The sequence below is a fragment of the Melospiza georgiana genome, chromosome 5 (genome assembly GCF_028018845.1).
Source record: "Melospiza georgiana isolate bMelGeo1 chromosome 5, bMelGeo1.pri, whole genome shotgun sequence".
Taxonomy (NCBI): Eukaryota; Metazoa; Chordata; class Aves; order Passeriformes; family Passerellidae; genus Melospiza; species Melospiza georgiana.
The window spans coordinates 42042505-42067711 of NC_080434.1; the positions used below are offsets into that span (position 1 = coordinate 42042505).

Genomic DNA, 25207 nt, shown 5'->3' on the forward strand with positions numbered 1-25207 from the left:
ACTATTCCCACAGGGAAGGGTTGTGCCAAACCTGAATCTAGAGGTTTATGATCGCCACCTAAAATTATTTCTAACTGAAGTGAGTTTGTCCTGGTTTAGGACAAATTAGGGGAAATCTCCAAAAGGGAGCCCCCCAAAACAAAACAAACCTCCAACCACCCCTCCCCCAATACCGGGTTCGGGAAGGAATTTCTCGGAGGAGCAAAGTGGAAAACAAAACCTATTTATTTACAAGTAACAAAAGAACACTCCCCAACACAAGAAAAGGAAAGAAAACAGACTGTGTTGTGAGGGCGCCAAGCTTCTCTTGCAAGCTCCAGGTGTCCTGGACGTCTCAGGTCAGGTCCGGAGCCGGTTCAGTATCTTCAGAGGAGGGTAAGAAAGAGGGAACAAAAGAAAAGAAAAAAAACAGCGCAAAAAGCAGAAAGCAAGCAAGCAAAGCGGCTAGCCAAGCCAAGCAGCAAAAAGCCAAAAGCAAAAAGGCCTGGTCAAACACTCCCCCCCTCTCTTCCCCGCCCCGCCGCAGCAAGACGGCCGGGGGGGGGGGGGAAGAGAGAAAAGGCACAGCTGCCAGACACAACACACGATATTGGGATAAAGGCTGTCACCCCACGACACTCCACCCCTTATCCCATATCGTGAATGTACAATAAAAACTTTCTTTTCACTTACTCACACCTTTGACACTTATGCATTCCTCTCATCTTACTTGCTCAGACCTTTGACACTTACAGTTTCCTTCTGTCTCACTTTCAACAAACAATGACATTCATATATGAGTCTCATCCCACAATCAGGTCTCCCTGAGGCACACACCATGTTGTTCCATCTTTCTGCATTATCCACCATGTATAACCTGGTCCTTGAGCAAAGACAATCCCACGGATGGGTTTGTCTGTACTCGAGGCGGGGTTGATCCATACTGTCTTTCCCAACAAACCTCTGACATGGGCCACTGGGGCTTTATCCCCATCTACTATATTAAGGAGCTCAGACTGAGCAGGACCCGCTCGGTTGGTGGAACCTTTCCTCTGAACATCCATCCCAGCACCGGTAGTTGGGGTGCCAGAAGGAGTTGTGCCTCTGTACCAATCACCTCCGAGGCGGCTTGGACTCCTTCATAGGTGGCCAAGATTTCCTTTTCTGTTGGGGTATAGTTATCTTCAGACCCCCTGTAGCTCCGACTCCAAAATCCCAATGGTCGGCCTCAGGTCTTGCCAGGCACCTTCTGCCAAAGGCTCCAGGACAGACCATGGCTCCCAGCTGCAGAGTAGAGCACATTCTTCACATCTGGTCCCGTCCTGACTGGACCAAGGGCTACAGCATGAGCGAACTCCTGCTTGATCTGGACGAAAGCTTGCTGCTGCTCAGGGCCCCAATGGAAGTCGTTCTTCTTGCGGGTAACCAGATAAAGGGGTCTCACAATCTGACTATACTCAGGGATGTGCATTCTCCAGAAACCTATAGCACCTAAGAAAGCTTGTGTTTCCTTCTTATCAGTTGGTGGGGACATAGCAGTGATTTTGTTAATAACATCCGCAGGAATCTGATGCCGTCCATCTTGCCACTTCACCCCCAAGAACTGAATTTCTCGGGCAGGTCCCTTGACTTTGCTCTTCTTAATGGCAAATCCGGCTTCCAAGAGAATATTAATTATCTTCTCTCCTTTCTCGAACACTTCTATTGCCGTGCTCCCCCAAACAATGATATCATCAATATATTGTAAATGTTCTGGAGCCTCACCCTCTTCTAGTGCAGCCTGGATCAGTCCATGACAGATGGTAGGACTGTGTTTCCACCCCTGGGGCAGTCGGTTCCAGGTATACTGCACTCCCCTCCATGTAAAAGCAAACTGAGGCCTGCATTCTGCTGCCAGAGGTATGGAGAAAAATGCGTTAGCAATATCGATGGTCGCGTACCACTTTGCTGCCTTGGACTCCAGCTCGTACTGCAGTTCCAGTATGTCTGGTACAGCCGCACTCAGTGGTGGAGTCACTTCATTCAAGGCACGATAGTCCACAGTCAATCTCCATTCTCCGTCAGATTTTCGCACAGGCCAGATAGGGCTGTTGAAGGGTGAGTGGGTTTTACTGACCACCCCTTGGCTCTCCAGCTCTTGGATCATTTTGTGGATGGGGATCACGGCATCTCAATTCGTCTGGTACTGCCTGCAGTGCACTGTTGAGGTGGCAATTGGCACTCGTTGCTCCTCTACCTTCAAGAGTCCTACTGCAGATGGGTTATCTGATAGTCCAGACAAGGTATTCAATTGTTTAATACCCTCTATCTCCACTGCAGCTATTCCAAAAGCCCACCTGAATCCCTTAGGATCTTTGTAATAGCCATTCCGGAGGAAGTCTATGCCCAAAATACACGGAGCCTCTGGACCAGTCACAATCGGATGTTCCTGCCACTCCTTCCCAGTCAAGCTCACCTCAGCTTCCAACAAAGTCAACTGTTGTGATCCCCCCGTCACTCCAGCAATGGAAACAGGTTCTGTCCCCACGTGTTCCGATGGCATTAAGGTACACTGTAATCCAGTGTCAACCAATGCTTCATAGTCTTGTGGCTCTGATGTGCCAGGCCATATGATCCACACCTTCCAGAAAACCCGGTTCTCCCATGCCTCTTCCTGGCTGGAGGCAGGGCCCCTCTAAGCCAGATTGTCCTTCTTTCCTTGGGCATATGCCTTAGAAGTTCCTTCAAGGGGATCGGACATGTCATCATCATCAGCATACTTAACATCTCGGCTACGAGCGACCGGAGCTGCTCTCTTTTTGGTGATGCTTTCTCTTTTCATCAAATCACGCACCCGTTGTGCCAAAGCAGCGGTGGGTTTTCCATCCCATCTCCTCATGTCTTCTCCAGACTCACACAGAAAAGCCCATAACTCAGCCCGTGGGATGTACCTTCTCTCCCCATCAAAGGAGCGCCAGCGTTGGACACCAGGGCCTCTAATTTGTACACCTGAGATTTGAATAAGGTCCTCCTTAATCTCTTCACGGAGTTTCTTATGATTCTCCTCTATTTTGTCCTCCAGTTTCTGCAGTCGGGTTTCCACTGCTGCAATTCTGGCATGAGTTGGGCCATGCACAGCATCTGCATACGCTCGAAGCTTCTTTGCCATATCGAGCACAGTCTCATATGTATCATCCCGCTTCATTATTGCTAGGGCAGAAGCGTATTCAGGTGGCCCAAGTCGCACAAGTTTCCTCCACATTACAGGTGTGCATGGTACCGGGTCCGGATTCCTAGTTGTTGTATCATCTGAGAAAATGAGCTCTGCCACCGCCATCTCTCTCAGGCGTTGGATCCCCTGTTCTATGGTCTTCCACTGTGTCTGCTGTATATAGAGATCATCTGCACATAAGCATCTTTGTGCTACACTATCCAGGACCCGTTCCCAGAGGCTGTGAGGGTTAGCCCCCCTCATCATACCTTGATCGATGACAGGATCATGTGACAGGGATCCCAAATGCCTCGCTTCAGTACCATCCAAAATCGTAACCTCCCCTGCAGCATCCCAAAGGCGGACTAACCAACTAATTATAGATTTGTCAGGTTGTCGTCTGTAATCCTTTCTTAGGCCTCTGAGGTCCTTCAGAGAAAAGGAGTCAATATTAGCTCCAGATTCTGTGCCCCTTGATGTGGCCTCTGATTTTGGTGAGGGTCCTTCTCCTGCATTATCATCATCATCCTCCACCTTTCGATCGGTCGCATCATCCTCATCATCCTCCACCTTTCGATCGGTCTTGCCTTTACACTTTCCACCTCTTGTATTAGCTGCAACAGCCATGGGTTGGGGCCTATTGTCTGATTCAGCTGCTAGCCTGGAGCCTGGGATGTTAGCTGCAGCCTGGGTCACTGGGATAGTAACTAACTTATGTCCCTGTTCCCTTTCTGCTATCTGCTGCTCCACAGTATCTAGCAGAGTACGGTAAACAAACGCCAAGGCCCAGCTCACTGCAGTAACCCTTTCTTCCTTAGTATTACCATGGCACTTTTCCCTCAAATACTTTGCCACCTCGACTGGATCCTGAATTTGATCAGATGGAAAGTCCCAGTCTATAGGATCAGAAAATTCCTTTAAAGTCTGGCCCATGTCCTCCCATTTCCCACTCCAGTCAAGATTTTTCCAGCTTTGTTTTACTCCTAAGTCAGGAGTGTCTCTAACCCCTTTAGAAATCTCAGTCTTCATTTTATACACACTCCAGACAGTATAGAAAAGGCTTAATAAATTAAATGCCAGAAAGATGGTTTCTTTCAAACTCAGGGGAAATTCAGTATTTTCTAATAGAGATGTCAACAATTTGGAGGACAAGAAGGAAGACAAAGGCTGAAAAGCCCCTTCCCCTTCTTCTCCCCAAGCAAACTGAGTACACAGCCATAACAACAATCCATACATTCCTGAAATAAAATCCAGCATTTTTATCCGACACATCATCACACATAAGACCAGCACAATGACTATTCTGGTTAGTGCCCCCCGCTTACAAAAGCTACTTATTAGGGACAACACCAGAGCTATTTCTGGGTAAGGAAATAACCCCAGGGACCACAAAAGTATTAAAACTTCAAAAACCCCTAGGGACCAGAAATACCGGCAAGCTTCCACTCCAAATGACATTATGAATCACCAATATGCCCACAAAACAACCAAAACCAAAATATTATTGTTATAGGGTTTTTTTTCCACTGTTTTTTGGCCTCCGTTTCCCGGCCAACGCACCAAAATGTATATTGTCCTGGTTTAGGACAAATTAGGGGAAATCTCCAAAAGGGAGCCCCCCAAAACAAAACAAACCTCCAACCACCCCTCCCCCAATACCGGGTTCGGGAAGGAATTTCTCGAAGGAGTAAAGTGGAAACCAAAACCTATTTATTTACAAGTAACAAAAGAACACTCCCCAACACAAGAAAAGGAAAGAAAACAGACTGTGTTGTGAGGGCGCCAAGCTTCTCTTGCAAGCTCCAGGTGTCCTGGACGTCTCAGGTCAGGTCCGGAGCCGGTTCAGTATCTTCAGAGGAGGGTAAGAAAGAGGGAACAAAAGAAAAGAAAAAAAACAGCGCAAAAAGCAGAAAGCAAGCAAGCAAAGCGGCTAGCCAAGCCAAGCAGCAAAAAGCCAAAAGCAAAAAGGCCTGGTCAAACACTCCCCCCCTCTCTTCCCCGCCCCGCCGCAGCAAGACGGCCGGGGGTGGGGGAAGAGAGAAAAGGCACAGCTGCCAGACACAACACACGATATTGGGATAAAAGCTGTCAACCCACGACAGAGTTCTTGGCTGATGCTTGGCAGAGAGGATTAATATGTGAGTGGTTCCCACCAGGTTCTCTTGGGATCTGGGTTACCTTGGAACACCGAAGGGTGAGGGGGAGGGAGTGTGCGTGACCAAACTTGTGGAAGGTTCAGTCTCCTTGCAGTGAAAGAAGGAAGCAGAAATATTCAGCTGCATTGTACAAAATTCTCTTTATATATATATATATATGTATATATATATACACACACAAAACCCCGTAATCGGACAGATTCACCAGATTGAGTTTTTTTAAAAAGTTGCTTGTAGAAGGGTGTTGGATTTTGTTTTCTCTGCTGGCTTTAGGCAGTGCTGTTGCTGGGGAATGGACACCAGGCACCGTGTTTGGGAAGCAGAGGCAGTGAGCAGCAGGGAAGGGCCTGGAGCCTTTTTTCCAGGTATTGCCTGCAACATGCCGGGAACCGAGGCCGGGGAAAAAAGCACCATCCCCTCACTGCTCCTGCTGGGAAGGGAAAACCAGGAGGAAGCCACACAGGAGAGGCAGGTAAACATATACATTGACTGAAACATGAACAAAACTGGGGTTTTTTGTGCAATGTCTGTTAAAAAAACATTTTGTGTTAAAAACCACGTGGCCTGATGAGCATTGGGAAGTGCAGCAGAGAAAATCCAGTGGAACACCTTGGTGCAACAGAACACTTCCATGGCTAGAAACCCAAGGGAAATCCAGCAGGAGCAGCTTACAACATTTGCCAAGGTTTGGGTTTTCCCATCCCCATCCTCTTCCACCCCCACATTACAAAACATTGGTGCTGGGTTTGGATTTTTATTACTAAATGGGCTCCACTGCAGTTCATAGACAGTCACGGGCGAATTGGAAATTCCATTTTGTACAAACAGCTCCAAAAATACTGGGAGTGAAGTATGGTTAGGAAACACTGCTCATGCTGGGACCACCGTGCCTGGAGGAACAGGGGGAGAAGAGCATCCCCCCTCCCCAAAAAACATACAGCAGCTGAATACAGAAAGGTAATGTCCACAGAATTAAGTTTTTCATGCTATTCTACTTTCCAGTGCTCTCCAATCCATGTGCCATGGCCAGGTAGGGAATGCTGAGGTATATTCCAACAGAGATACCTGCACCCAGAGGAAAATCCATCTCTGGAAAGGGATTTTTTTTTCCCCTCTTTTTGCTTTTTTTTTTTTGTTTTGGTTTTTTTGTTTGTTTGTTTGTTTGGTTTGTTTTCGGTTTTGCGTAAAGCAAGTGCTATGCAGGACTTTCCCCCATTGCTTCCAATTGATCCCAGGCCATAGATGACACCCCCATTTTTTAGGCACTTTTCCAAGGGAGTTGTCACTTTGCTGAACCCATTTTTGCCTTCTGGCCCACTCCACCCCCTCCCTGGCCCCTAGTCAGAGTCAGGGAATAGTTTCTCCTCTAAGTCAAATTGATTTTTTTCCCCCTATGGAAAATTTCCTGTGTATAAAATGACAAAGGAAATGTTTAATTAAAGAGGAGCAGCCTGACTTGGCAGTTTTGCAAGACAGAAGATGGCTCTTTTGTATTTAAAACTAATTTCACAATTCAAATTGGACTTTTTTTGAAGTATATGAATGAGACATAAATATAGGCTTATCAATCTGCTTAAAAATTTCATTCACATCATGGAAAATGCTTTTCATTTATTAAAAATATCACATTTGGAGACTAGAAACAGTAAAGTGCATGAAAAGTTTCAAATAGAAATTCAAGAAAATCTTATAGCAGCAAAAAAGCAGAATAAAGAAAAACTTAAAAACACAGACACGACCTTTTCCTATCACTTGCCTTTTTTTAAAACATTAAGCAGCCAAAAAACTTGGGGTTTTTTGTTTTTTTGTTTTTGTTTTTTTTTTTTTTTTTTTTTTCTCCAGAAAATTGCATCGTGTTTAATGCCTCTTGAGGCACAAGGTTTTGAACTGGCCACCCAGAGCATTAAAAGGAAAGAAAACAAGGATTTCCAACACATCCAAAGAGCATTAACATTTGGGAAGGAACCAGCAGGTTTTTACTTCAGCCCTGACTGACAACAGCTCCCAAACAAATTGGAACCAGGAGGATTTAGAGCTCGAATTTGATCACAGATACTTGACTATCTTTGGTTTTCTGATAGTACTGAGATGAGGGGCAGGGCCATGCTGCCAATCGTTTATAGTCAGGTAATTAAGTGCTTTGATAATGTGCAAAATTTATGTTGAATGCAGAGTTGAGTCTCCATTTTGGATTTGAACAAACAGTATTTCTAACATTCTTCCTACAATACAAGCATCTCTAGTTTTGTTTTTCTTTCTCCTAAAAGGTTGGCTCAATTTGCCACGTTCTGGAAAAAAAGCATTACCTTGAAATATGTTAAATGCAAGTTTTTTACATCTCTTTTTTCCATTTAGAAGTGCAGCTTCCTACTGAAAAGAAAAAGCCAGTTTAAAGTAAAAAAAAAAAAAAAAAAAACCCAAAACACAAACAAAAATTAAATTAAAAACGGGGAAATAATACTTTGGGGAATAATACTTTGGTTCCAGCCCTAGTGCCAAATGATACCGACGTGCACCAAAATGTGCAAAAATCTCTTCTCAAACACATAAGGAAAGGAGCTCGAAGAAGCAGCTGAAGGTTGGCCATACTTCACTCCTATCTAGAGGGATTTACAAGTGTACAGGTCCGTGGGGCGGGCAGGAGCTGCACTCACTACCTGCGGGAGGGCAGGTGCACGCCGTTCACCAGCGGCAGCAGCGGCGGCTGCAGCTCCAGCTGCGTCAGCAGCGAGAAGTGGTCCGAGGGGATGTGCGGGTGCGGGCACCCCGTGATGTTGTTGTCCACCAGCCACTGAGGGTCCAAAGGGCCCAGCACTCCCAGCACGTTCATGTGAGTGTTGGAGTAGAAAATGTAGTCAATCACACCCTGCGGAGAGAGGGAGGGAGCGTGGTGAGGGCGGGGCCCGCCCTCGCTAACCCGGTGCCTTTGCTGGCATCATCCTGTACCCAGAGCCACTGGGGAGCTTGGCATCCTCCTGCCTGTTTGGAGAGGGCTTGCCTTGTTGTTTGCCAGGGAAAAAGCACCAGCATCCTTTGCAGGGCTCTGGTTCAGCTTTTGGGAGCGGTGTGGGAGCAGGGAACCGAGCAGGGGCAGGTGGCAGCCTCTCACTGTGGTCCCTGTCAGCCTGTCTGTGCCTGTAGCTGCCACCTTCTCTGTCTCTCAGCCATCCTGGAGGTGAACGGGAACCTGAGCTGTAGGTGTGCCAAGACAACCTCGGAATACATCAGTCCCAAGAAATACGAGAGCATTGAGATAAGGCCCGTGGGCAGCAGCTGCAGGCGCACGGAGATCATGTAAGTGCCGGGGGCTCCTCTGCTGCCACCCGCCCGCTTCTGGAATCTAAACCTTTCCAAAAGCGCCACCTGCTTCCTGGCTGAAAAACGTCAGGGGCAGAAATGCGGATCCCCAGGGCCTAAAGGAATCTCTCCAGCAGGGGAAAGCGTGGTTTCCTCGACCTGGAGCAGGAGTGTTTGCAGCCTGGAGGAAGCACTTCCTCCGACACTGAGGCAGCATGAGCCATAACAAGTTTTCCCAGATTTTTCTAGTTGCTTGGTGTTGATACATGTGTAAATCTCCAGAAAAAATTCTTGGAGCAATGTTCAGGGCTTCAAGTGTCTGCTCCACGTAGGAATGTGTTGCGCCTTGCTTGTTCCCAGCCATGCTGTGGCTTTCTCTGTCTCTGGCAGCTTTCTACAATTGTTGGTACTGTGAGCAAAATGTGACTCTTCCCCATCAGCTCTGGCTGCTTGAATCCCTGCCTTTGGAGGGGACAGGAATGCTCAGGAACTCTCCTTGCATTTCAGCATTAAGTTAAGAACCTCAGGGAAGGTGTGTGTGAATCCCGAAGCCCCCTGGGTGAAGAAGCTGCTGAAGCGCATTGCCAGCACGTAAGTTGTTGGGTGGAAACTCCTTTGGCTCAGGTGTCCCTGGACAGCATCCTAGTACACTCGCGGTTCTGGGAGGCTCTCGTGGGCCCAGGAGCTCTGGGAGAGCTGCTGCTGTCCAAAGGACCCTCTTCCAAGGCAATAAGGGGCAACACTTTGCTGTGCAAAGCAGTGTTCAGCCCCACATGACCCATCTGTGGGTCGTGCTGCCCCTGGCTTACACACTGCAAGTGCTGCATTTAGATTTGGGGGAGCAGCACAAGGGGAGCAGTGGCAGGAGCAGGGTTTGCTCGTGGCTGCAGTGCAGCAGTGTGATGATGCTGGGAAAGCTGCCCTGCTGTGTGGTGCCTGTGCTGGGTTTGTGGCCATCCTGGCGAGCGATGCCTGCCCCGGGGAAACAGCAGCGACTTCCCTCGGCTGGGGCAGGAGCTTCCTCTCCCAGACCCCATTTTCTCTATGTTCACACCTTTCTCCTCTTTCTGCTTTTCACAGGAAGAAATAAAAGGTTTCCTGCTAAGGAAGTTGGTGCCCAGAGCCCCGAGGCAGGTTGGCAGATGATGCCCAGGTGTGCAGACCTGACTGCTCCTCACTTTGCCCTGTCTTCCTCCCCTTCCCAAAAGCCCCACATGTGGCTCTGGTGGCAGTGGCTGTGGGGAGGGTGCCTCACTGCTGGCCCCAGCCCCGTGGCAGGTTTGGGGGGAAGTTCTCCCCTGCTCTTGGTCCCTGGATCAGCGTGAATATGAATCCTTCATTTATTTAGTTGCCTGTGGACTGTGAAACTGTTCCCTGTCAGGGGCTGCTCCTGCTTCTTTAAGAATGACTTTGTGACTTTTTCCATGTGTAGCGCTCGGCAACAGAGTGTGTGTCTGAGGCTTGTGTGGCACAGCGTGGCATGTCCTGTTCCGGAAGCTCAAGTCCAATAAAATGCAGGATTTTTCTTTCTGTTGTATTTTCTCTGGATCTCCTAGCTTTGAATCTAGGATAGAATGACATAGAATGACATAGGACAGCTTGGATTAGAAGTAACCTCAAAGTCCATCCAGTCCCACCTGCTGCCATGGACAGGGACACCTTCCACTATCACAGGTTGTTTCAGGCCCTGTCCAACCTGGTGTTAGACACTTCCAGGGATCCAGGGGCAGCCACAGCTTGTCTGGGCACCCTGTGCCAGGGCCTGCCCACCCTCACAGGGAAAAATTTCCCCCGACTATCCCATCTAACCCTGTCCTCTGGCATTATGAAGCTATCCCCTCTTGTCAGGAGTCCCTCCCATCATAACCTGTTATCTCCCCTGGTGGTGATTTGAGGGCACAATGTTGGTGGTTGGGTGATGGGACACTCCAGCCGAAGTGCTCCACATCCAAGTGATGGAGCTGGGATTTGTAGGTGGCTGTTTTAAAAACCAGTCCAGGCCAGTAAGGAAATATGTCAGGAATGAGAGTGAGCGTCTTGGCAGAGTTTTGGGGTAAAAAAAATCAAAAGCAAATGTCGCTAGGGCACTGCTGGGTTGTGCCTTGCAGGGGGACGAGGTGGCTGTAGGAGAAATGAGTAATACCTGATCGTGCAGGACAGAAAGGCACCCCAGAAAGCCTCCAGACTGGTGGGGCTGTGTGTGCTGAGAACAAAGTTGGAGGAAACGACCAAGAAAGGAAGGGGAAAGCAGAGCCAGTTTCGGGAAGCCAGGCCCCCTGCTGAGCCCCAAGGCACTTTTATCGGCAATTGCAGACTCAGCAGCGACCCTGGGGCCTCCTGTGCCCCTTTACTTCTCCTATTTCCCACTCAAATAGAGGGATGCTGCGGGGCCCGGGCTGGGGCCGGCATGGCTGTGCGGGCAGCCCTGCTGCTGGCCGTGCTGCTGCTGTCCCACCACCCTGGGGACACAGGTGAGCCTGCCCTGTCCCGCGGGTGGCCCTGGGCATCGTGGGGGCTGTGAGGCTGGCCGGGTTTGGGCTGGGTGATGCAGGAGATGCATTGCCCCGGGAGGCTTTTGGGGTTTTGTGTGCGCCATGGCCGTGTGGCCCCCCAGCAATCCTGGAAGCCAACGGCAACCTGAGCTGCCGCTGCCTCAAGAGCACGCGAGCCTTCATCCCTCCCGAGATGTACAGCAGCATCGAGGTGTGGCCCGTGGGGAGCAGCTGCCGGCGCCCCGAGGTGGTGTAAGTGCTCCCAGGGCTGTGTGCCCTCTGCCCTGCCTGTCCTCCCGGACCTGCTGTGGTTTGGTGCTCATTGTCCTTGTGACAGGGGTGGGAGGCTCAGCTGTCTGCAGGAGGGGAAGTGTTGTGTCTGAAAGGCCGTGTGTTTTCCAGGATTATGCTCAAGAGCCTGAAGAGGATCTGCGTGGATCCTGACACGCCGTGGATGAGGAAACTCTTGCAGGACCTTCCTCACCTGTAAGCTCCCCTTTCCCTCTGAGCACCAGGGGCATCCTGTGGCAACCTCTCTTCACACATGCTCCCCTTCTGCTTTTGGCAGGAGGAAGAAGAAGGCTCCCCGCTGAGGAAGCTGCCACGAGAGGCATGGCCAGATGTGCTGGGCCCAAAACTGCCTCCCTTCCCCATCCTGCTGTTGCCTTACCCCAGTCCAGAGGGAAGCATGCTGCTGCCTGAGCCCCTTTTAATGCCTTTAAACCCTTAAAAATGCCCATCCCTGCTTCCAGCTTCTCCCCATCCCGTAGCCATGTGCTGCGAGTCCCTTTTGAACATGACCCAGCAGGCCCAATAAAGGTGGCAGCCCGCTGTCCCTGTCCCTTGCCTCCCTTCACGTGTCATGCCAGGGATTGGGGTGCTCGGGGTGGGAGGCATGGGGGGCAGCAGCCCCTGGCCAAAACCAGGTTTGAGGAGGTGCCTGCGACATTTTCTGCTTTTTGTGGTGCAGGGGCAGGAACAGGTCATCTCTAGCAGGGGGAACGAGGGCAGGGAACTGGAGCTGTCCCTTTGTCCTCCCCCTCCTCGGCCTTCCCAGCCCCAGAGGGTGTTGTGAAATCCCCCCTGGGGCGAGGGGCTGGCTATAAAGCGGCCCTGGCACAGCTCGGGGAGGGCGGTGAGGATGCGGCTGCTGCTGGCCCTGGTGCTGGCCCTGCTCCTGGTGCCCGTGGGCGGTGAGTCCCTTCGGGTGTCTGTCCATCCATGGCCCCTCCAAGCGCCTGGACAGGGGCACTGGGTGTCCAGATGGGGCTGAGCATGGATTTTATCTACTAAGCTTTCAGTTTTGGTTCTTGCCTATCTTTGAGCTTGTCTTCTAAATCCTGTGGCTAAGCTGGAGGGGGGTACTGGGGGTGGAGAGGGGGGGTTTGCCTTGGGTTTAAACTGCTTCTCTTCCAGACCCCCACGAAACTCGAGTGCTTGGTGGGTGGGCAGTGGGTTTATTTCATAAAATGCTGGCTAAGTTTTCCAACCCTGCAGGTAAACCCCTTCCATATACAGGACAAGAAGCCTTAAGGCTGTGCTGGGAGGGATTAGCCCTGCTGGGTGTCAGGGATGGGATGGGGTGGGATGGGATGGGATGGGATGGGATGGGATGGGATATGCCTCCCCCTCGGGGGCCCAAGATCTTGTGTGGGCTGCCCTGGAGCAGAGGTCCATCACTGGAGAGCCAACATGAGGTGCAAGTGCATCAAATCCACTGCCCACGTCATCAACCTGGGGCTGATCCTCACCATCCACGTTACCCCGCCGGGCATTCACTGCAGGAGGAAGGAGGTCATGTAAGTGCAAAGCCTGGGAACCAATCCCTGCCAATTGCTCCTTTGTGTACTGGTGCAGAAGTACGTGGAGGGGGGAAGCCCATAAATGTCGGGGTGACTCTTGGTCCCAATTTCAAGGGTGTCCCTCCCTGCGTGGCTCAGGGTCATCAGGTCAGGGCCCCAAAATGTTCATGCTGAGGGAACAGGGGTGTTTTCTCTGTGGGTTAGAAAAGCTTTGGGGAAGGGACATGCATGGGGTGAGGGGCTCATGGCCTTACAGCCTCACCCTGAAGAAGAACAGGCAGGTGTGCGTGACCCCCGAGGCGCCCTGGATCCAGCTGCTCATCCACAAGCTGATGCAGAGGTAGGCGATGCCCAGAGGCTGGAAAACACATACCCAACACCTTTGCAGGACCATCCCTTTCCCCTGACTCTCCTGGTTTCCTTTCTTTCCCTCCACAAACTCCAGGAATGGCATCAAGAAAGCACTGCCACGGCTGCGGCGGGAGGCACCTCCCCTCGGAGACCTCCGCCCCGTCCTTCCCACTGGCCACATCCCAGGAATCCGTGGTTGAGTCCCTCGTGGGACAGGAATGACACAGCCCCGCTGGGCTGAGTGGCACAACGCTGGCCCTTCTCTGCTCCTGGGTTTTGGCTGAGCAGGAGCCTTTCCCTGCTTTCCCCTCAGGCACCCTCTGCTTCCTTCCCTTTCGAGTGCCTGCGCTGTTCCCACACGCAATCACAGCACATCCCGGTGGCAGCAATAAAAGGATGAATGTGCTCCCCCTCCCTGGCTGTGGCAGCTCTTTCTGCCTGGATTTGGGTAAAAATTGGGATTTTTGGAGTGGGGAGTTAAGGCTGGACTGTGGCACCGTGAAGCCTTTGGCTGCCTTGCCGAGGACACTTCTGCTCCAGGAGTCGGTGCCTTTTCCTGACAGCTCCTGGCAGGAGCAGGTAATTGCAGGAGTTGGATATGGTCTGCTGCTGGCTCCTGGCTGTGGAAACACAGAAGCGGGAAATTTCCCAGTCACTGGCTGAGGCTTTCTGTGGAGTCCCATTTCCCAGCCTGGCACAGCAGTCAGTGTGCCTCGGCCACACGCACTGAGGTGACACAGGTGTGACTTGTGACCTGTGCAGGATTATCCCTGTTTGCAGTCTGGCTTGGCCATTCTGGGAGGAGGTGTTTAAGGTCTGCAGGAATCAAATTTGTGTTGCCCGCCCACCCCACTTGATGCCAGTAATGTGTCCCTGGGCAAGCTGGGAAATGCCCACCCAGGCTCTGTATCTCCCTTCTTCCTGCCCTGTGCTCCTCAGGAACCACAGCAGGGATAAGAATGGTTGCAAAAGGGCTGTCTGTTGACTCCAGAAGGATGTGGTGGGAAGAAACCAGTGGATGTTTAGCCTTATCCAATGTGAGTGAGCAATATCCCATCTGCACAATGAGCAAATTAAAAAAAGTAAAAGTAATTTTTAAAGGGAAGAAAAATGTAGCAGTTCAGGGTTTGATGACCTCCCTTTCCCCAGCTGCCTGAAGGTCCCGGGCAAGCAGTGTTTCCTCCTGCCAGAGGCCCCCAGGTCCCCAGATGTGAAGCAAAGCTGCTATTCCCATGAGGCAGGGCATAAATCCCCCCAGAACTGTAGTGTAAGCTTGCCGGGGAGTGACCCTGCAGCTGCCCCTGCTCCACGTGCACTTCCACCTTTTCAGAGACGGCACCTCCTGCCTGCAAAGGCAGCACACAAGAAAAAAATCTGATTTAAAACCCCCTGAGCTCTCAAAGCAACCACTGCAAGGTGGTGTGGGAGCCTCCAAAGAGGATGGATGGACCCCAAGCACTGGGATCACTCTCACCTTCACCATTCCCACAGGGAAGGGTTGTGCCAAACCTGAATCTAGAGGTTTATGATCACCACCTAAAAATATTTCTAACTGAAGTGAGTTCTTGGCTGATGCTTGGCAGAGAGGATCAATATGTGAGTGGTTCCCACCAGGTTCTCTTGGGATCTGGGTTACCTTGGAACACCAAAGGGTGAGGGGGAGGGAGTGTGCGTGACCAAACCTGTGGAAGGTTCAGTCTCCTTGCAGTGAAAGAAGGAAGCAGAAATATTCAGCTGCATTGTACAAAATTCTCTTTATATATATATATATATGTATATATATATACACACACAAAACCCCGTAATCGGACAGATTCACCAGATTGAGTTTTTTAAAAAGTTGCTTGTAGAAGGGTGTTGGATTTTGTTTTCTCTGCTGGCTTTAGGCAGTGCTGTTGCTGGGGAATGGACACCAGGCACCGTGTTTGGGAAGCAGAGGCAGTGAGCAGCAGGGAAGGGCCTGGAGCCTTTTTTCCAGGTATTGCCTGCAACATGCCGGGAACCGAGGCCGGGGAAAAAAGCACCATCCCCTCACTGCTCCTGCTGGGAAGGGAAAACCAGGAGGAAGCCACACAGGAGAGGCAGGTAAACATATGCATTGACTGAAACATGAACAAAACTGGGGTTTTTTTGTGCAATGTCTGTTAAAAAAACATTTTGTGTTAAAAACCACGTGGCCTGATGAGCATTGGGAAGTGCAGCAGAGAAAATCCAGTGGAACACCTTGGTGCAACAGAACACTTCCATGGCTAGAAACCCAAGGGAAATCCAGCAGGAGCAGCTTACAACATTTGCCAAGGTTTGGGTTTTCCCATCCCCATCCTCTTCCACCCCCACATTACAAAACATTGGTGCTGGGTTTGGATTTTTATTATTAAATGGGCTCCACTGCAGTTCATAGACAGTCACGGGCGAATTGGAAATTCCATTTTGTACAAACAGCTCCAAAAATACTGGGAGTGAAGTATGGTTAGGAAACACTGCTCATGCTGGGACCACTGTGCCTGGAGGAACAGGGGGAGCAAAGCATCCCCCCCTCCCCAAAAAACATACAGCAGCTGAATACAGAAAGGTAATGTCCACAGAATTAAGTTTTTCATGCTATTCTACTTTCCAGTGCTCTCCAATCCATGTGCCATGGCCAGGTAGGGAATGCTGAGGTATATTCCAACAGAGATACCTGCACCCAGAGGAAAATCCATCTCTGGAAAGGGATTATTTTCCCCTCTTTTTGTTTTGTGGTTTTTTTTTTTTGGTTGTTTGTTTTTTTTTTGTTTGTTTTGGTTTTTTTTTGTTTGTTTGTTTTTGGTTTTGCACAAAGCAAGTGCTATGCAGGGCTTTCCCCCATTGCTTCCAATTGATCCCAGGCCATAGATGACACCCCCATTTTTTAGGCACTTTTCCAAGGGAGTTGTCACTTTGCTGAACCCATTTTTGCCTTCTGGCCCACTCCACCCCCTCCCTGGCCCCTAGTCAGAGTCAGGGAATAGTTTCTCCTCTAAGTCAAATTGATTTTTTTCCCCCTATGGAAAATTTCCTGTGTATAAAATGACAAAGGAAATGTTTAATTAAAGAGGAGCAGCCTGACTTGGCAGTTTTGCAAGACAGAAGATGGCTCTTTTGTATTTAAAACTAATTTCACAATTCAAATTGGACTTTTTTTGAAGTATATGAATGAGACATAAATATAGGCTTATCAATCTGCTTAAAAATTTCATTCACATCATGGAAAATGCTTTTCATTTATTAAAAATATCACATTTGGAGACTAGAAACAGTAAAGTGCATGAAAAGTTTCAAATAGAAATTCAAGAAAATCTTATAGCAGCAAAAAAGCAGAATAAAGAAAAACTTAAAAACACAGACACGACCTTTTCCTATCACTTGCCTTTTTTTTAAAAACATTAAGCAGCCAAACAACTTGGTTTTTTTTTTGTTTGTTTTTTTTTTTTTCTCTCCAGAAAATTGCATCGTGTTTAATGCCTCTTGAGGCACAAGGTTTTGAACTGGCCACCCAGAGCATTAAAAGGAAAGAAAACAAGGATTTCCAACACATCCAAAGAGCATTAACATTTGGGAAGGAACCAGCAGGTTTTTACTTCAGCCCTGACTGACAACAGCTCCCAAACAAATTGGAACCAGGAGGATTTAGAGCTCGAATTTGATCACAGATACTTGGCTATCTTTGGTTTTCTGATAGTACTGAGATGAGGGGCAGGGCCATGCTGCCAATCGTTTATAGTCAGGTAATTAAGTGCTTTGATAATGTGCAAAATTTATGTTGAATGCAGAGTTGAGTCTCCATTTTGGATTTGAACAAACAGTATTTCTAACATTCTTCCTACAATACAAGCATCTCTAGTTTTGTTTTTCTTTCTCCTAAAAGGTTGGCTCAATTTGCCACGTTCTGGAAAAAAGCATTACCTTGAAATATGTTAAATGCAAGTTTTTTACATCTCTTTTTTCCATTTAGAAGTGCAGCTTCCTACTGAAAAGAAAAAGCCAGTTTAAAGTAAAATAAAAAAAACCCCAAAACACAAACAAAAATTAAATTAAAAACGGGGAAATAATACTTTGGGGAATAATACTTTGGTTCCAGCCCTAGTGCCAAATGATACCGACGTGCACCAAAATGTGCAAAAATCTCTTCTCAAACACATAAGGAAAGGAGCTCGAAGAAGCAGCTGAAGGTTGGCCATACTTCACTCCTATCTAGAGGGATTTACAAGTGTACAGGTCCGTGGGGCGGGCAGGAGCTGCACTCACTACCTGCGGGAGGGCAGGTGCACGCCGTTCACCAGCGGCAGCAGCGGCGGCTGCAGCTCCAGCTGCGTCAGCAGCGAGAAGTGGTCCGAGGGGATGTGCGGGTGCGGGCACCCCGTGATGTTGTTGTCCACCAGCCACTGAGGGTCCAAAGGGCCCAGCACTCCCAGCACGTTCATGTGGGTGTTGGAGTAGAAAATGTAGTCAATCACACCCTGCGGAGAGAGGGAGGGAGCGTGGTGAGGGCGGGGCCCGCCCTCGCTAACCCCGGGGCAGCCGAGGTCAGGGAGCCGAGCGGGAGCGGGGCTTACTTTGAAGTCGAAAGTGTAATTGGTGTAAGGCATCAGGTTGTTCTCATAGGCGCTCTTGAGCTGGAAGCCGTGCGTGATCCTGCCCTCCGAGGCTCCGTTCTTGCCGTTGCCGCTGAAGTTCATCAGACACTCGTTGTAACGCAGCTCCTTGAAGTCCTTGTGGTTGTCAGCTACGATGCCATTGCTCAGGTATTCCACTACACCTGTGGGCAAGGGGAAGGGTTTAGGGAGCTGCTTTGAAAGACAGCTTTGGGATATTAAAAACCAGAAGGCCACCAAGGCACCATGAGTTCAGAGTTAGCAAAGCAACCCAAACCCCCCTCATTGGAAAGTCTTCATCAGGAACTCACTTCTTTCCTACTTATTGCTGCTTCAGGCATGGGTGTTTATGTAATGATTTATTTAAGATCTAATTGTGCCTTTCTACACTTCTGCAGGTGCAGCCAGCTCTCTTGGAGTGTCTAGCTGAGCATGAAAAGCAGGCAACTCAGCTGGAGGACTCACAGTCTCTTCAGCCAGATTTCCAAAGGCAGCAGTTCCTAGGAAAGCTTTCATCCATGCCTTCCCTGGGCAGTGCAAACAATCCCCGCACCTTCAGAAGAGAAAGCGGACCTGAATGTTCTAAGAAGGTGAGTTAAAAGTCAGGCCTAAAAGCCAGCCTTACCTGAGTCAGGCAGTGAGTTGAGATCTGCACACAGCACCAGAGGGATAGAGTTGGGATCTGCCGTTGGGCTACTGGGCCTGCTCGAGGCTTTCTCCAGGATGTTTTTCAGTTCTGAGACGAACATCATGGTTTGGATGAGTTTCACATCTGAGTACTCGGGGTCCCAGTGCATGTGGGCATTGGCCACAATGAGCAGCTGCTTGTCCACGTGAAGCGATTTCATACCTGGACAGACAACGTTAGCAGTGAGAGGTTCTGTGTTCCTGCTTGTGCATACTCGGGGTGTAGCTCCTCAGAGCTCAGACACAGCAGCAGATGGGTGTGTTTTCATTGCTTAAACCTGCTGAAATGCCTGTAAACAGCCCAGGGAGCTCCTTCCAGCCTCCTCTGAAGCCATGAAAACCCCAGCCATGGAGACAGAGCAGGGTGACAGAGCCATGGGGACACAGCAGCTACCTGTGTTGGAATTGTCTGCTGCATCTCATCAAACTTAATGAAAATGTAACAGTCAATCAAGAGGCAGGAAAAGATACCTGATAATCTCCTCCTTCCACATCAGTACATTAGCACTGACATCTAATCACTGGGGGCGGGTGGAAGGAGTCAACCCAGGGGAGGAAAAGAGAGTTGAAAATAGAAGTTGAACATTGTTGCCAACTACTGGTAAGAGCAAATGTGTGTAAACACATTGACCTTGGGAAAGCTGAGCTGCTCAAGCAGAAAGTAACAGAGTAAGTAAGCAGGGAGAGAAACCTGAAAGGAGAAAAACAAATGCTGGGCTGCGAGCACAGCCAGACCATGTCATCTCTGCCTGTCTGAGCCACCATGGGCTGGGTTTGGCTGCACTACCAATGGGAACAGCGTGGATTACCTAGGAATAACTCGTGCCTGTCCCTGGAACTAAGTAGCAGTGAGGACACCACAGTCATACTCACTTGCTCCAAATAATTCCTTGTGCACCTCCAGCACCACGGCTACCCCGATGTTGTCCTTGGTCATCACTCTGTTCAACATGGCTTCTGAGCCCTCCGAGTTGGCCATGGCCACCTGGTTGAACTCCACCGTGTGCTTCTGCACCAGAGTGAACCTGGGCAAGGAGGGGAGAAACACAGTGAGCAGCTGTGACACAGCCCCTGTGGCAATGTCCCCATCTGAAAAACATCCCTGTCTGCTCTCACAGGCTCCCCCTCTTCCAAACCACTGGGCACAACCCGAGAGCTGCGTTCTTCTTTTGCAGTGAAAACTCTGAGAGTTTTCACTCTCAGGCTTTGGGAAGCTTCCATCCTAAAGAAGGGGAGCTGTTCTGAGGTTTAAGTGTAAATTTTGGAAGCTGCTGCTGCCCCTTACTTTTCTGTTTTGAAGAATATGGCGCAGCCATCCACATGCTTTTTCTCCTGCTCCGACATGATTTTGGCACGTGACTTTGGAGAAAAGAATCCGTCATATCCCCGTTCTTTCAGGGCTGGCAGGAAAAGGGTGAAGTATTGCTCCGTTTCCACTTCCTGCAATTGTACACAAACACCTCAGGCTAAAGAAGTGAAGGAAACCCTTCCTTGTGCCTGCCCAGGCTTGCAGGCAGAAAAGCTGCACAATCCATGTCCCTTCCTAGACCAATGGCCTGCTGGGAATGGATGTACATTCCTGCATTCCCTGGAATCCCTCCCACAGGCAAAGTGAGAGGTGTATTTTGGATAGCAGCAGACCACACCTGGTGTGTTTGACACTGGAATATGGATATACAGCTTGCATTGGGAAGACCTGGAATTTGCTATTGAGCAGGTGACTATGGTGCTCCCAAGGGAACATTTAATCCTAAAGGTGGAGGTTCAGGTTTGCTGTTTCTGATGGAAAATGCAGTTATGTTTTACTACCTGAAGACTGATGATGTCTGCATCACAGTTGACGATTTCTTCCATGATTCCCTTTTTCCTGTACTCCCAATTGAGTGCCCAGGACGGGCAGTAGCCATAGAGCTGCCGGGTGGCGTATTTATCACACAACACATTGTAACACATGACTGTAAATGAAGCTGCAAAGAGAGAGAAAAGGAAAGGTTGTCAGCCTCTGGAGATTGTCTCTTTGGCTTGGACAAGAGTGACAAAGCCCAGCGTGGAAAAGAAATGCCCAGCATCCCATTCAAATGGCAAAAATGGTATTTACAGCACAGCCGTATGGTAATTTTTCTAGTACAAATGAACAAATTGCTGTTTTCACTCTGATCCAGGAAAATGAAGTCCAAGGTAAGTTTCCCACTGTGTCACCTTGTGAACACAGATTTACCTGAGGGCAGAATTTGGTCTCGTTCTTTTAAAGTAATCCATGGCCTTGGAGGCAGCTGCTCTGGGTGAACTGCAAAAAATTAAACCAATGATTAATTCAGAGTTTCTATTTGTAAGCTACAGTTCCCAAGTCAAAGTGATGACTGAACAATAATGTGTTTTGCATCCCCAACTCCCCGAGTCTTCAGGGGAGGCAAAAATCATTTAAATGAGTAGCTCTAGTAAGAGAAAAAATGTCATTTGTAAGATTGGTGACTATTTCTGTCTCTTCTTCTCAGATTTAGAAGCACAACCGAAATAAGTGAATACTGAAACATTGAATAATCTGCTGAAGAAGGAGGGTAAACCCTGGCATGGTTCAGCCATCCCTTCTCCAAGAACCTTGCCCTGCATCCATCGTTCCTGCAGTGCCTGAACCTGGGAGACACTGAGTGGCAAAGCAGAAGGCTCAGTTACAGAACCACAAAGCAGGACTCAGGTCAGGTACTGGATGTTCTTAATGGCTTCCGTGTTTCTTGAGCTAAATTTGACATTCGGCTTGCATTCAAATGATTATTTCTGGTGGGGAGAACCAAAATGGCTTCAGCAAGGCATTTGCCCTTGGCTGGTAATTGAAGGGTTTCAAACAGAACAGAGAGAACATTTGGCTGTAACACAGGAGACCCTTAGACAGTACAATCAGCCTCTTCCACTAGGGCTGAGGGTGTGTTTTGGGATATGACTGGAGCCACCAGACGAAAACACTGTGGCAGGGAAGGAATACTCTCCCTGCAGTGGTTCAGAGTCTTGTTTTAACAGCAAATGCTACTTTTAAAGCCTTTTTGCACCAGATCCCTGGGGCTGTACCTGCTAGATTGTCAAGCATGTAGTTCAGTAGCTTTCGGGTTCCGTCTGGATCCTGGTAGAGGCTGAGAATATCTTGGGATAAAGGATTGCCTGTCAACAGCACAAAACAACAGCAGGGGGATCAGCTGCCTGCCTTTCTTGAGGCTTTCCACCCAAAGAAAATTTCCCAGAATGAGAACAGACAAATTAACCCAGCAGGTTAAAGGGTTTATTTCCCTGACTGCAGATTTGAAATGAGCTCCTAAGGAAGTTTAGCAGCACTAAGAAAGAGAAGCATTGTTCCCCCAACTGCCTGGTCATTTTTGGTACCAACTTAATGCTTAAAATAACCTGTAAGAAAACCCTGAGGTAACAGAGGAAGTTTTTCAGGCCAGCCCCCCTCAGGATTCCCGAGAATTCTATATTCCCGGAATATAGAATTGGGAAGAGCTCACCTTTCAAACCCAGGGTTTGCAGCTGGAAGAGCCGTCCAAGTTCATAAGGCAAAACCCGTAACAGATTGTTATTTAAAAGCAATTCCCTGCAGCAAATGCAAAAACACTCTGGGTGAGGATTACTGCAGAACAAACTCCTAAGGTGCTGTACACTGCTCGTCCTCAAAGAGAACACTTTTCACCCTGAATTTTATTATGGAAAGATATGCCAATCTTCCCATGTCAGAGCAGGACTGAAATAGATTCATTAGGGGGGAAAAGGCCACAAAGCCCAAGATGAAACCAGGTATGGAAACAGTGATATATCAACAATCAGTGAACCCAAAAGTAATTATTAGAACCAAAGCTCTGCACCAGCCTGGAGTTTTTCAGGATTATTTGAAATAACAAGCACAGGAAACAAACTGAAACTCTCGGTCCCAATCCCACGCCAGAGATTTGTTGGAAAGTCAACCAGAATAATTCCCCTCACCTGAGAGACACCATGTTTCCTAGTTCTGCTGGTAAACTTCTGAGTTTGTTGGATGACAGATCCAGGTAAACCAGATTGTGAAGCTTGGCAATATCAGGTGGAATGCGAGTAAGGTTGTTGTCATTGAGGTGCAGAGCAGTCAGGTGTGTCAGCGACCACAGCGACGTGCTTAAGCTCCGCACTCTCCCTGCAAGAGCAAAGCAAGGAGCTTAAACCTCTTCAGTCTGGACCCCCTCTGGATCTGGAGTGGCCTGGGGCACCAGCTGTGGGAATTTAAACCACAACCAACTCACCCGAGATCTCTAGTTCAGCCCAGTGCGACTTCTTCCCGTTGGCCACCTCTTCCGCCGACATGATGGTGTAAATTCTGCGAGGATCTGGAGGATCATATTTTTCCTTTGGCATCCCTGTTAGTCTGAAACACCATCACAACTGTTACTGCACAGCATTCCTTCCTTTCTGTCCTGCCAGGAGCTGACCTTTCCCAGGATACCCTGCAACACCACAGGGTTTATGCACAATACCAGAGTTTATAGCAGTTTACCAATGGCAATGGTAAATACCAGAGTTTATGCACAACAACTGTGGGGCTGCCAAGCAGGGCTCACACCTGGGCAGAAGCCCAGGACGAAGAAGAGCATTTCATCCTAGGAAGTTGGGGTTTCTGCAGTCACCTGCTGGGTTTCCCAGTTTATCCCCCATAACCCACAGAGTTTTTTGCTGTGTGCAGAGCCTGCAGACAAGATCAGAAGCATTCTGCTGTTCCTGGATTGCTCCCTCCTGTAGCTTCCACAGGGAACCAAGAATTGAAGGGAAGGCTCTTAACTTCAGCTTACAAAGTCCCACTTCTCCACTGCACTGCACTCCAGTTCATGGCTCAAAATTGCAGTCTGAGGGGGAATTAGCTCCATTTCCCCACTAACTATCCAGCTTTTGTGTTCTGTCTTTTTCATCCTCGGGATCAGTGAAGACCTTTGTATTCCTAATGGCCCAGGAGCCACAAAAAGAGCTCAGGTAAAGCTCCCATTTAGCTGTTCTGGGGCACAAAGGGCTCCAGCCCAGTGCAAAATGTGAATATCAGAAGCCTAAGGAAGAGCCTGTGCATGCCAAATTCATCCAGCAGTCCTGATTGTCAGCTCTGATGTCCCATTCAAGAACCATCCACTTGCCAGGGGACACAGGGAGAGGTTTTATTCCATGCCTCCCTAGGCTGTTGTGCTGGGCAGGACTCTGTGTGTGATTTAAAAACACCAGTTTGCTGCTGGCCGATCTCCTCCTCCCCAGACACACAAAATGCACGAGCCTTGATTTTGTACAATTCCAAAGCAGCTGCTCCAGAGGATGCAGCTCTTCCCTCATACAGACTCTCCTCCAGCCAGCTGCAGTAGCTGGGAAGTTCTTCAAACAGCTCCAACTTGAATCTGAGGTAACAAGCTGAGGGTTCTGTTCAGCAAGTCCAGCTAGCCCAAGATGCCACTTTCCCTCTCTGAGGGTCAAGTTCTGCAGTGTTTTCCAGCTGATGCTGACAGCCAGACCAGCGTTCTGGCACGGGGCAGGAGCTGGCAGGGCTGTCCCCTGCCAAGGCTCTCACTCACAGGGCTGCTGCTTCCTTCCCTGACCAGGGCCCAAGGGAACTGCAGGGGCACATGTGAGCCCCACATCTATTTATAGCCCCCTGTGATGTCCAGGCGAGGTCACACGGCCAGCAGAGCTATGGGATAAGAGGATTCTGTGCTCACACTGCCTGGCACAGGGCCATGAAGGGAACCAGTCACTTAAGGACAAGGGATTACACCTGGAATCCTTCCATCTTTGCTCCAGAACCCCAAAATCACAACAGCCTTTCCCCCCCCGCACGAGCAGGCTGTGCTTTGGGAGTGCCAAATCTCTGGTGCTTTGCATTTTGCTGGATTTATCTTCACTCTTCAAGTGCTGGTGTGAAAGTGGGGAGCACTCACACAGACTCCTCACAGCCACAAGAGCCCCATTCCACCTGCCCTTGCTGCTGCATCTGGCAGATCTCAAACTGATCTGTACCTCTACGGCACCTGGACCCAAGACACAGAGAACTTCGCTGTCCAAACCCAGGATTTGGGTGAGTGCTCTGTGATGAAGTCCTTAAAACCACGGTGCTGAGACCACCTGAGCCACCCCCTGCCCATCCACAGCAGCCCAGAGATGCCCACTGAGCCCCTGAGACCATCTGAGAGCTCCAGGAGTGCTCCCTGGCAGGACACCCAAAGAAATGATGTTGAAATGCAGAAGTGCTCTGCCATTGCAGAGCCATGTGTGGCCATCAGGGGCCTGCAGAGGAGTGAGCCCTGAGCTGGGAGGCAAAGGACATCACATTTTTCAGCTGTTAGTCACTTGAATATTGCTTTGAAATCGTGGTGAGTCAAACAGGCAGCAGTGTCATTGCCACAGTTACAGAAAGGGGAAAACAAACCTAAATCAAATGCGCTTTTTTCTCCTCCTTCTGCATCACAGCAACATTGAGCAAGACTTGAAAGTCACCATGTGTAATTTTGTTCTTAGGCAAAAAATGGATTCTGCCCAACTCCTGCCATTCCTATCTCCCACTTTGCTTGTCCTGAAACTAAAATAATATCCAGAAATCCCAACCTGGTTTTGCTCAGTCTTCAGGGAGCTGTACTGAGTTCCCTGGATCTGT

At 49.2% G+C, this 25207-nt stretch overlaps 3 protein-coding genes across 4 annotated transcripts in view; 2 read left to right on the top strand and 1 right to left on the bottom strand.

Moving 5' to 3' along the window:
• Positions 1-6530: 6530 nt before the first annotated feature.
• Positions 6531-25207, bottom strand: part of CNOT6L (CCR4-NOT transcription complex subunit 6 like) — a 29129-nt gene continuing 10452 nt past the window's right edge. The window contains exons 2-12 of one of the 2 annotated variants that reach the window (XM_058024160.1): positions 22830-22951; positions 22537-22723; positions 22065-22150; positions 21631-21720; positions 20786-20854; positions 20377-20534; positions 19853-20007; positions 19441-19592; positions 18506-18730; positions 17842-18044; positions 6531-8191 (exon numbers count right to left, since the gene is read on the bottom strand). In XM_058024160.1, coding sequence (XP_057880143.1) covers positions 7979-8191; positions 17842-18044; positions 18506-18730; positions 19441-19592; positions 19853-20007; positions 20377-20534; positions 20786-20854; positions 21631-21720; positions 22065-22150; positions 22537-22723; positions 22830-22941 — 1650 coding nt within the window. In that variant the 5' untranslated portion in view covers positions 22942-22951 and the 3' untranslated portion in view covers positions 6531-7978. Of the gene's footprint in view, positions 8192-16493; positions 17746-17841; positions 18045-18505; positions 18731-19440; positions 19593-19852; positions 20008-20376; positions 20535-20785; positions 20855-21630; positions 21721-22064; positions 22151-22536; positions 22724-22829; positions 22952-25207 lie in introns of those variants that run through there. The other variant, XM_058024159.1, reaches the window with a different exon arrangement.
• On the top strand, positions 11011-11933 carry LOC131083444 (C-X-C motif chemokine 5-like). The gene is made up of 4 exons (XM_058024161.1): positions 11011-11093; positions 11237-11366; positions 11517-11600; positions 11683-11933. Exons 1-4 carry the CDS (start codon positions 11030-11032, stop codon positions 11705-11707), a joined length of 303 nt encoding a protein of 100 aa, XP_057880144.1. The 5' UTR covers positions 11011-11029; the 3' UTR covers positions 11708-11933.
• Positions 12256-13570, top strand: LOC131084178 (interleukin-8-like). The gene is given in 6 exon segments (XM_058025377.1): positions 12256-12307; positions 12784-12913; positions 13173-13256; positions 13362-13406; positions 13408-13464; positions 13466-13570. Coding segments are annotated over 6 exon segments (411 nt in total). The 3' UTR covers positions 13509-13570.

What these genes read in the sequence shown, in the direction of transcription:
- LOC131083444 (XM_058024161.1), top strand. Translation starts at nt 11,030, where the DNA reads ATGGCTGTGCGGGCAGCCCTGCTGCTGGCCGTGCTGCTGCTGTCCCAC. An exon ending in TGCCGGCGCCCCGAGGTGGT is followed by an intron (nt 11,367 to 11,516) that starts GTAAGTGCTCCC and finishes TGTGTTTTCCAG; the next exon opens with GATTATGCTCAAGAGCCTGA. An exon ending in TTGCAGGACCTTCCTCACCT is followed by an intron (nt 11,601 to 11,682) that starts GTAAGCTCCCCT and finishes TGCTTTTGGCAG; the next exon opens with GAGGAAGAAGAAGGCTCCCC.